Here is a 12,168-nt window from a genome sequence, read left to right on the forward strand (position 1 = left end):
ATAAAATTCAGCTGCTAACATATATGTCTCTTAACGGTCTAACCCCCTTACTTCAGTGACCTCTTAACGATTTACAGCCTGCACCGCCCTCACAAAGTGCAAACCTTCTTTCCCTACCAAGAATAACAAAGTCTACAGTGGGTGGCTGGTCCTTCTCCAACATGGCTCCGAAACTGTGGAACAGTCTTACAACCAATGTCTGGGATTCTGACACACTCCCTTGATCTTGGACATTCTCTCTGCTGCTCCAACACTCTCTCTTATCATCTAATGTGTTCAAAGTTCAATATGAAACAAGCATAAGCCACTATACCTGAGTGACATCATTTTTATTTTCTTTTAGTAGTTTCTCACTGGTTTCTACTGCCATGCTCTCTCAAATCACCAAATTAGGAGCTCATGAAGGCATCCAGACATCACAGCTTATTTATCCTAGACACCCACTCACACACTGCTGAACACTGAAGGTAACAGTTTCCAATATTCATTTAGCTAACAATTACATTAAGCTAACACTGAGCTAACAATTCCCCATTTTCATTACTGTTCCCTTATTCATTAAGCCAAGAAATACATCAAGCTAATAATCCCCCATGCTCATTCCAATTCCCTTATTCATTAAGCAAACAATTACATTAATCTAACAATTCCCTGTATTCATTCTAGCTGACCGGTGATGACCTTACAGCTCATACACAGACAATTATATACTGTCGTCCAGAGCCTGGTTTAAAAATATATTTAAAATATTACACAAAAAGTTGCAACCCTGAAATGTTCTATACCAGCTGCCAGATTTGTGTAGGTGTGTGTGTGTGTGTGTGTGTGTGTGTGTGTGTGTGTGTGTATCTTACATCTTCCAATACACCAGCACACCATTCTGAAAATAGTTCAATGGTTGCTTGTTTTTTTCCTGTATGCAAAATTCTATTACGTGCATATTTGCTTCTAGGTAAGACAAGACCTTTAATGAATTATATTCGTGCATTTTTTTTTACAGTAAATCACCTCTATGTGTATTCTTTTTTTTTTTTTACAGTAAATCACCTCTATGTGTATTCTGGGTTTTTTTTTTTACAGTAAATCACCTCTATGTGTATTCTGGTTTTTTTTTTTACAGTAAATCACCTCTATGTGTATTCTGTTTTTTTTTTTACAGTAAATCACCTCTGTGTGTATTCTGTTTTTTTACAGTAAATCACCTCTATGTGTATTCTGTTTTTTTACAGTAAATCACCTCTTTGTGTATTCTGTTTTTTTACAGTAAATCACCTCTATGTGTATTCTGTTTTTTTTTTTACAGTAAATCTCCTCTATGTGTATTCTGTTTTTTGTTTTGTTTTTTTACAGTAAATCATCTCTATGTGTATTCTGTTTTTTTTACAGTAAATCACCTCTATGTGTATTCTGTTTTTTTTTTACAGTAAATCACCTCTATTGTTTGTTTTTTTTACAGTAAATCACCTCTATGTGTATTCTGTTTCCCTGAGCAGATCGTTACTCTCACCTGTTTTTGCTAATCTAGCCTCATTTCTGTTCTGTATAAATGCTCCTCGCGTTTCTTTGTTGCTTTGTGAAGTCTTGGCTGAACTTAACTCTACTTTGATGTAGTTACTACTAGTAGTGCTACCAATGAGTCTGAGTTATTTGAGTCTTGTCTCTATCCTGCCTGTTGTATCTGGTCCTGTTTTGTGTTCCTGTGCCTCTGTTTCTTGACTCATCCAGAGGAACGTGGTTATGAATGAGTACTAGTGTCTGTTCCCTGCTGTACCCTGTGCTGAGTGAACATGGCAGTGGAGTTAAACTGAGTGACCATTCCAAAGGATACTTTCATTGGAATTCCAATTTGTTCTACACTGGCCCACAACACTAGACATCATCTTAGGAGTTCAGGCCTGAAAGGTAACATGTTTTTACTGATGTTTTCAACAGCATGATTTCAAACACTCAATAGTTCAATTGAAAGTTCACTGTGAAACTGTCCTTCCAAAAGCTCAAAGATAAATCATTCCTGACCTCTCTGACACAGGCTTTGTGATATAGTGAGGTGGTGCTCTGTCCCTGAGTAACATTGTAATAGTGTCGTGGTTTCGATTGGTATCCATTGTTCCTGTAACATGAATGATTATTGGGTATGGAGAATTTGTTTCTTACTTCAGGGTTTGCTTAAATTTCACAGATTCTATTCTTTTCGATTCAACAAGGACAATAAAACAGACACTAATCCCTATGCATTTTTACCCTTGGGACTGGGACCTCAAAATTGCATTGGAATTAGATTTGCCCTTGTGACAGAGGGCTCTGTCTCAGGCCGCGAGCGGCGCCTTTTCCCCCCCAAACCAACCACTTTTCCATAGTTGTACTTTGTTCGTTCGTGTTTGTGTCCTGTTACGTGTACGTCATTCATACATATCTATAATACACCCATTCTAATCACATATTGCGTTAGCTTCGAGGGTGCACACTCGAAGCACGCAGCAGGTTATCCGGTTCCATACACACAAACATTTCCAATTCACGTTCCAATCTTACAGTTTAAAACACCCTACAAACACCTCCAATTACACCTAAATGTTTGTTAGCGTCTTTACTGTTTGTTTTACCGTTAGCATCTTTATCAGGTTACACACGTACACAATTACCCAGATAAATGTTTGTCCCGTCTTTATTATACATGTCACTTGGTTTGCATATTTGTATTGCGTTGTAGTGTTTGTTGGATTGTCGTGTCTCCATCTGTTTTCTCTGTTTGTCCGTCTGTTTGGTTGTCGGTGTTACAGTAGCCTGGGACTACCGGTGCAGGGGAGCACCAAACAGAACTGGTGGAATGCGAATTCATTTATTTGGTTTAGCTGGGGTGGCGCATGCGTGATGCACGTGGGGAAGGGGCCACTCCAGGGAAAAGGGGTTTTTATGTTAAAATGTAATGATCGGCTGTTACTAGCCAGAAATGGTGAAAGTTAACAATTACTGTGGAGTGTATATTTGAGTTTGTGATTGTGTATATGTACGGGGGTGAATAATTAATTGCCATTTTATTTTAAATCAACAAAGGGGAAGCTGGTATGTTCCGAGGGGAGGGGCTTACAGTACAAAAGGGTTTTTTTTCCATTCATTATTGTAGGTTGAGGGAGACAGGAGAAACAGAGTGTAGCTGTGGTGTAGTGAATTGAACGTAGTGAGAATTGATAGTAGCAATTTGTTTTTGTTTATCTATATATTTTGTTCATTTGTTTATTTATTTGTTTATCTCTCTATATATATATTTTGTTTGTTTGGTTTTATTCTTGTAAATATATATCCATTTTTTTCTTCCTGTAAATATTTGCCGTTTTGGACATTTTTTTTCACTTTTCTTCACTTGGGACTTTTTTTTTTTTTTGCACTGTAAATAAAACACCGTGCACTTACGTGCTATTTGCAGCGGAGCCATTTTTTTTGTTTATTTTTGGTGTGCTTTGGGCCACCCGAACCCCTGTTCGGCGTCACCCTGCCACACCCTTGTGGTTCCGAATCTTTCTGTGGTGAAGCTGCTTCAAAATTTTAAACTGGAGATATGCAAAGACACGTGAATCAGAGTTTTCTTGTTCAGCGTCTTAAGTGCCCATGCTCACAGGTTGTCTGCCTTCCTTGCATCGTAGAAAGAAATGTGGTTCGCAACTTGTATTACGCATACAGATGAGTTTAGATCAGTGGAGGGCTCTGAGGTGGAACCGTACATATAAAACTCGTTTTAACTGATTTTTTTTTTTTTTTTTTTTTTTGCATTTCAGATTCCATTGAGTTGGATACAATGACATTGGAAAAGATACATCCTAAGCTGCATGGTTCACATGACATCCTCATCTTGCTTCCATTGAATAATTTGAAATGGCTCAGTGTATAGCCACATTAGCATTGTTTGCTACTGTGATGAATATAAATGTGAGTCTCGGATCAGATCAGTTTCCGTTCAGCAGTTTGACCGCGACCTCACAATCACTGTTGGGCCTTGCATTCTTCTCCTGCTTTGAACATGTTTGTGACACTTCATTTGTATTGTGTAAGTATTGTGGAATGAAGAGACTTTGTCTCATAGGTAACTGTGGGTGTTTTGTTGTTGTTGTTGTTGTTGTAGTTTTGATGAAGATTTGATTACTTTAGTAAGGAAATTTTGTAATTACACGTAAGCACTAGAGGAGGAACATTTGAACAGGATTACTAAGCCACTCCCTTAAACTCAACTCCTTACCTCATTACTGATAGCTCAAATGACCTATGTCCCACTAGTAGGCTACAGGAAAAAATCCCCTAAAAGGCCTCCACCTGAGGTAGAACAAAGCACAACCTTGTTTTTTTTCATGCCTTTGATATATCTATTTTATGAAATGGATGGTTGTATAAAAATATTTTAGGGTATGTATTTTCTAAATAGTCAGAGATATTGGTGACTTCACTGTACACATCAACTGCCTGTGGACATACAGTCCAAATTAGCTGACTTTCTGATCATTGTTCCCACGGATACATGTTATAAAGTAGATGCTGTCCCTTTCGTAGAATCCAAAATTTTCACTACACTCGGTTTGGGGAGGATCCAAATATCTTCCAAATAAGCCACTTTTGCAGTACCATATTTTTATACAACCATGCATTTCATAAAATAGACATATCAAAGATATGAAAAAAAATCATGGTTGTCTTTTGTTCTACCTCAGGTGGAGGTATCTCAACTTATGAAGGCTTTAGTCCCTCTATTACACTGTTGTCATACATGTCATTGTGTAGCACTTCATTACCTCATAAAGACTCTCTGCTGATGTTGTTTTGTGTGTATTTACTTTTTATGATATATATTTCCTGAAACTTTATAGCGGTTATTACTCATTTACTTTGAGATACTCAATTTCAAGGGGTACATTGTAGCTTTAGATGATGGTGTAATATACCTGTTTTGTTTGTATTGTGATAGTATATATTGGCTGTTTTGTTTATTGCTCATTGCATCCCAACTATTAGCGCTGCCTCATCCCCATCGTGGCGGTAGCTTCTTCCCTTAAACTTAAGTCGCTCTGGATAAAAACGTCTGCGAAATGAATGAATGTAAATAGGAGTGTAAATAAGGGTGTTAAAGAGGACAGTTTCTCAACGCGAATGAGCGTTACGTTAGAAATTTATCAAAATACCCTCTGTCCTGGAATGTCTCTAAGGTTCTGACTCGCTGCTTCGGAGGCGTAACCGATCCTTATTTGTCCTGCTTCCGACACTGTTGAACTCGCATTCTAGTCTGTTCAAATAACAGTTTTCAGACCACAAATTCGAACTCAATTTAACAATCTCCAGTGGCTTCTAAACAGGTCCTGGAGGGAGAATTGCCCAGCCGCAATGTTTTCTCTTCCTTTTTTCTCACCAGAGACATGGGCGCTCATTCTGCTGGCTCTAAGTCTTCTTATGTTGTAAGTGAAACGTTTTTGTATTATATCCGTAACTATAAAGTCATACTAGACGAAGTACTGCCAAATCAAAATTTAGACTGGAGAAATTAAATACGATTTAGAGGGGGTTGATTTTTTTTTTCTTCTTCTTTCTTGTTTACCTTTTATTTTATTTCCCTAAATGTTATCTTGTTTTCGAACAAAAGTCTATTATGTAAGCTATGATGAGAATGATCTTTCTCTTAAAGGAGCACTGTGACAAATAAATAAAGCAACTAAAATGTTCTTAATTGCTTCAAGTTTCAAGTTTCAAGTTTAAAGTTTATTTAGAGCCCTATATCACTGTTTACAGTCTCAAAGGGCTTTACAGGCCACAACAGTCAAAATCAAAACACAAAGCTTCATTTCTGTCCTCTCAGGTTATATTCTTTCCTGAACTTTGTCCCTGCAGTTTTGATAACTTTTTTTAATGCATCTGTTAACATTTGTTTACCTTTCTTTTAAAGATATGGTAATGCACCGTATGGAATATTCAAAAAGCTTGGTATCCCTGGACCAAAACCATATCCATTTCTTGGAACCTTCCTAGAGTATAGGAAGGTAGGGTTTGAAAGTGTTTAGTATACATCTCAGTTTGATGTAAACATGACTGGATGAGTGATGCAGGGTGTATGTATTTCAGGGCATGCACAACTTTGATGAAGAATGTTTCAAAAAGTATGGACGAATATGGGGGTAAGTGTGATAGCACCTCACATTTGAAGAAAGGGTGGGAAAATGGTGAATTCTTTCGTTTGACTAGTCTTGGTTTGTCACCTTTAGAACTTATGATGGTAGACAACCTATTTTGGCTATAATGGATCCAGCAATGATTAAGACCATTTTGGTCAAGGAATGCTACTCTGTCTTCACCAACAGAAGGGTAAGACAGACAGATACACACACACACACACACAATAATATATATATATATATGTATATATATATAATCCAACAACCTAATTCTGTGTGTTTACATTTTTCCTTCTTGAGCTTTGTCCCAACAGTTTTGACAACAGGTTTGACAATAGTGTTTTGCTCTGTCTAGGACTTTGGCTTGAATGGCCCCCTGAGTGATGCTGTGTCAGTGGTGGTAGACGATGACTGGAGGAGGATTCGTGGTGCTCTCTCCCCCTCATTCACCAGTGGACGGCTGAAGGAGGTGATTTGGACACCTGTTCATAAACTGTACCACCAGAGCTAAAAAAAAAACAGCACTAACTAGTACTGACTTTGTGATGGTGATCTAAGCTCTGTTTCAATTAATTAACATGAGAAATGTTCGTCGTCGTTTTTTTTTTTGTGTGTGTTTTTTTTTTTGAAGGTTGAAATATTCATTTTAGATGTGTCACACCATGCTAACCCTGAATGACTGTAATGCATTTTGGTTGATGCTCTGTAATTGGTGACCCTAATAGTCCTTTTTCTACAGATGTTTAAAATCATGACGCAGCATTCTACAAATCTGATCACAAGTCTACGGAAAAAAATGGAAAAGGATGAAACTGTAGACATAAAGGAGTGAGTATTACTGTCTCTCAACCAACATTTGGCTATCAAAGACTCATTTCTGGTCGCGAGCTAGTCTTTCATATTCAGGGTAGATTTTGTAGAGCATTTTGTGGTGTCAGAGTTATGATAACGTTTCCATTACATGTATTCATGGGTGATTTAGGTTTTTTGGACCATATAGTATGGATGTGGTGACCAGCACTGCATTTAGCGTTGACATCGATTCCATGAACCAACCTAACGATCCCTTCGTCACCAATATCAAGAAAATGCTGAAATTCAGCTTCTTCAATCCTCTTCTTGTTATCATCAGTAAGTACTGCAACACAAGGTAATTCTGACATTTACAAACATTATTTATTTTAAAACACACCTTAAAATTCACCAACCACTTGAAATGTCAGGAAAATACAGCAATTAACAATTAACATAAAAATGTAACTTTCATTAAATAACTAAATTGCATACCTAATAAATGTTGGAAAAACGTACAGTAACAGCTGATAGGAATTCATTATATTTGAGTCACAAGCACTGGTAGAAATGGTCATTGTTCATCAAAGATTAAAAATTTAAATTGTAAATTCAAGAAAAACAAATTGTTTTATCAAACAATTATCAACCATTTTTATGTGATGGATGTCCTCCAGCATCTCTCAGACCTTTTGTGCATAAACACAAAGGTTTTGTTCATTAATTAAACAGCACTGGGTAATCGACAGTATTACTGTCACTTTCAGCCTAATCACACACATTCGTAGATAATTAGGTTTAGGTGTTTGTTTAAGAATTGCTTTACAAGCACATAAAAGAATAAAAAAAAAACGTGAATGGATGAAATTTTATATCATGCAGGGTGCGAACGCTGTGTAGTGAGAGTAGCCACAGTACAATTACATGTGAGCTGTACACATTCCAGTCAGTTATTGACATGCTTTGAAAAGAAAGTAAGAATGCATTGGAAAAATTTTGACTGCTAAAAACATAAATGTCTTATGGAGTTTAGGGAAGATTGAGATGAATGCTCCTAGTTTGAGAAAAGATCATCAGAGACTAAAATTACACATATCACTTCATGCAGTATCTTTTGAGTAAGATGACTGTGTTTGCTGTGTATACACATGAGGTTGTAATGTGAAAATTGTATTGCAAATTACCAGAGCACAAGCAAAATACCAGAGCACATTTTGCATATACCAGACCACAAACATATTTTGTACTGAGATTCACATTACAGAAATAGTACTTCAGTTTTTGAATATCTGTCTCATCATCTCCTCAGAATCTGGTCCCAGTTTACCTGGCAGTGCTTTGTTGCTGAACACGTAGTGTGTTAACAGAAAAAAAGAAGAAGCACAAAACCTGTTGGATTAGTAGCTCTTATGTACACAAGAGATTATACACTCAGATTTATTAGACATATATGGGTGACAGGTGTGGTTGTTTCAACTGGTAAGTACAAGCAGCAATGTTCCCTTTGTACCTGTTCCAACAACAACAACAGTTTTTTTTTGTCGGCCCATGAGACTACAAGTCAATGAGAGAAAGCAACAAACTATCAACCAGTGTTAAAAAGAGCACACAGAATTATGGCGGCCCGTGTTTGTCAATAGGGGGATCTATTAAGGCCAGGCGTATTAGTCGCTGTCAGTTGTATTCAAACCAAATAACAGGGAGAGAAGCCCTCTCTCTTGTCTAAAATCCTGTTACTGGCCACGCCTTAAAAAGCTGAACTATTTATGAAACAGGCCAACAACAATGATGTAACCTAGTTTCTCTCTCTCTCTCTCTCTCTCTCTCTCTCTATTTTACTTATTACAATGGTGTTCTTTCAGCTCTTTTCCCATTCATGTCACCATTGTTTGATAAGCTCGAATTATCATTCTTTCCAAAATCTGTCCTTGATTTCTTCTACAATTTCCTGAAGAAAGTCAAAGAAGATCGTTCAAAAAATGCACACAATGTGAGTGATGATTCCATTTCATACGCAAAATAAAACATAGTTAAATAGTAAAAACAACTGTTACAGAAAAAATGTATGAAAACTGTAACTCTGTAGTGTGAAACTATTTACTATTGTTCTTGTATTATTGTAACTATCGTGAACGTACCTGTATTGTCTTCTCTGTAGAATCGGGTGGATTTCATGCAGCTGATGGTAGACTCTCAAATCCAAGAGAATGGAGAAGTCAGTGCAGAGGGACAGTCAGTCAAAGGTAGCAAGCAAAAGTATACAATGATGCACAGCATTTTTTTTCTTTTTTCATGTAAATTGAACATGCAATCCACTGCAAAACCTTTTTTGAGTTCACCCATCATGTGGCCAGAAACATGTACTAAAATGAAATCTTGTGCATGCTTTAAATAAACTCTTTAGTGATATACAGTGCTCTGCCTCAAAAGTTAAGCTTTTTTAACAATATAATGAATATTTCCCATTTATATCATGTAGTTTCATCAAAATGAATGTTTGTTTCTGCTGTTTTTAGGGTTAACTGATCATGAGGTCCTCTCCCAGGCGATGATATTTATCTTTGCTGGTTATGAAACGAGCAGTAGTACACTCTCGTATGTAGCTTATCACTTGGCCATCCACCCTGACACCATGAGAAAGCTCCAAAAGGAGATTGATGAGACCTTTCCCGATAAAGTGAGCATTTGTGTAAACTAATGATGTATTCTTACCACTCTCTGTAAGCCATTAACACTTTGCCAGAGTACTCTGCCTTCCAAGTGTTTCTGTTGAAGCTGTTTACATGTTTGTCTGCTTGCTTATTTGGACTGATCCTCACACTCTGGATTTGGACTAATACATGATTTCTACAGTCTCCAGTGACTTACGAGAAGTTAATGCAAATGGAATACCTGGACATGGTAATAAACGAGACCATGAGGCTGTACCCTCTTGGTGGACGCATCGAGAGAATATGTAAGAAGACGGTGGAGATAAACGGAGTGACAATCCCTAAAGGGATGGCGGTAGCAGTTCCACTCTACCCCCTGCACCGTGATCCTGAACTGTGGCCAGAGCCTGAAACCTTCAATCCTGAGAGGTACTTTAAAATGCCCTTTTTTTTTTTTCTTATTGACACTCGCATTGACATTACTTTTACGTCATTTCGTACTAACATGTTTGTTGTTTACACAACTATAACTGAGGAAGAGAGATGTGATTTGAGAGCTTAAATGAAAAATAGTAAATCTAGGATGTTTCTTTTATTTTAACTGGGCTTCGTTATGCATGTAATGTATGCATTCAGCTCTGAAGTCGCTTGGCATAAAAATGTCAGGATGTGAACTTGTCATCTTTTTTCACCTTGAAAGTTGTTGTCTGTCATGGGTGCACAAACTGGTTTGTGTACAGGTTGATTTTGACACCAGTTTGAACCACTTGACATTTTCAAGCTGAAAATATAAACACTGCTGATAAATATTAAAGTGCCTCCTTCATTAAAGGGCCTCTGTTTTGTCCGACTGCTAGATTCAGCAAGGAGAACCACGAAAACATTGACCCCTATACCTTCTTACCTTTTGGTGCCGGCCCAAGGAACTGCATTGGAATGAGATTTGCCATGCTTGCTATGAAGCTAGCTTTGGTTGAAACACTTCAGAATTTTACCCTTGTTCCTTGTGAGGAGACAGAGGTGGGGTATTTTGTATCATAGATTTTCACAACGTCTGATTGAAAGGAATTATACAATTATTGAATACAAAACCATTTATATTCTCCAACAATTAATCCACATGTCATTCATCAAATTTGTCACTACATAGTACAAAGTCTTACATATTGTTAAATAGTCTTTTAAATATGAACTGTACAGTACAGTTAAGTTCTCTGAAATGCTAAATTGTTTTTTTCCACAGATACCACTAGAACTGGATATTTCAGGGTTTATGACACCCAAAAATCCTATCAAGCTGAAACTTGCTCCGCGCATTCCAGCCGGAAGTGAGGAATAAACAAGAGGGAATTGCTCAGAATAGTTCAAGCCTGTTGAGCCTGAAAACCCACTGCTGCTGAGTAAAGTTTTCCACAGAATGCCTTAACACACAAGAATCACTGCACACATAAATGTCTTTGATATCATATCACTTTATATATTGTAACTGCTCACTTGTGATCACATTAATTGAATTTAATCTGTTGACTTCAAATTGTTTTACTAACACAGAAAAATTATGTAGCATATTGTGAGAGGAAATCTTTTATGCCATACAGTACAATCATATTGAGATTGCACCATACTATGCCTATGATTTCATCATTCTGAGTGTTTTTCCGAAGACATTGACTCTAACCAAAACAATAAAGACTTTTGTTATTGCATGAGTTGTGAATTGTCATTAACCCCTATTCAGAACATGACTGTTTTAAACCTTATTCTTTAAGAGTATAAAAAGGTTTCCAGTAACAACAACGGAAGCTCTATTGTTGTTGTAGTTTATTGTTTTTTTTTCCCCTCTTCCTCATCTGCATCTGTATTTGTGCATTGCTGTTTAAAGGCACTTAGCAGTGCCCTATTCAAGAGAACGACGGAAGGACAGTGCTTTGTTGAAATCTTCGTTTAAATAATGCGATAACAGAAGGTATGAGGTGTCTGTCCAACTTGGTTTTCTCCAGGGCTAAATGCATGACTAAGCTCCTAGAGACATCCATTTTAAACACTGCAAGAGAGCACAGACACTCCATTTCAGTGTAAGCCGTTGCCTTGGAACAGCTTTTTTTCTGAAGTGCATACATCTGTTCCTTGCCTGGTGTACCGGAAGCTAAAACAAACAAATAGATACAATTAAATCAACAAAAATGAAACCAAACCTAAAGTAGTTAGTACAGCTTTTTTTCTGTGAAATCATGAATCAGCAGCAATTAACTATTTAATGGCTAATGATACGGCTGGTTGATACGGCTAGCTTTGCATATCAGTAGTTATTTCATCGTGATCATTTTAAATAAATGGATGAGTGAAACATTGATATTTTAATGACATTTTGTCGATTTACTGAGAGGGGCGTGAAACGATTCGACTATTATTTTTTGCTGGTAATGCATGCTGGGAAATTCTGGCAACATAACTTTTCACCTCCTTGGAACACAGAAAGTATTTGTGTTGTTCCAAATGGAATTGCTTTATTTTCCCCACAGATGGAGACAGAAACCTTTGTGCCGTGTGAACAAAAGCCATAGTTTGAGCAAGTCCTT

General features: G+C 37.2%; 1 protein-coding gene across 3 annotated transcripts; it reads left to right on the forward strand.

Moving 5' to 3' along the window:
- The first annotated feature begins 5,258 nt into the window (after positions 1-5,258).
- On the forward strand, positions 5,259-11,295 carry LOC115827015 (cytochrome P450 3A40). Of its 3 annotated transcripts, none has more exons than XM_030790969.1 (13): positions 5,259-5,435; positions 5,921-6,014; positions 6,097-6,149; positions 6,237-6,336; positions 6,502-6,615; positions 6,886-6,974; positions 7,129-7,277; positions 8,801-8,952; positions 9,097-9,181; positions 9,455-9,615; positions 9,792-10,018; positions 10,447-10,609; positions 10,833-11,295. In XM_030790969.1, the coding sequence occupies exons 1-13, from the start codon at positions 5,365-5,367 to the stop codon at positions 10,926-10,928; spliced, it is 1,554 nt and encodes a 517-aa protein (XP_030646829.1). In that variant the 5' UTR covers positions 5,259-5,364; the 3' UTR covers positions 10,929-11,295. The 3 variants fall into 3 exon arrangements, with proteins under 3 accessions (XP_030646829.1, XP_030646830.1, XP_030646831.1); XM_030790970.1 differs by having other exon boundaries at positions 8,801-8,928; XM_030790971.1 differs by having other exon boundaries at positions 8,801-8,928; positions 9,097-9,157.
- Positions 11,296-12,168: the final 873 nt, after the last annotated feature.

This window comes from Chanos chanos, chromosome 13 (assembly GCF_902362185.1).
Source record: "Chanos chanos chromosome 13, fChaCha1.1, whole genome shotgun sequence".
NCBI lineage: Eukaryota > Metazoa > Chordata > Actinopteri > Gonorynchiformes > Chanidae > Chanos > Chanos chanos.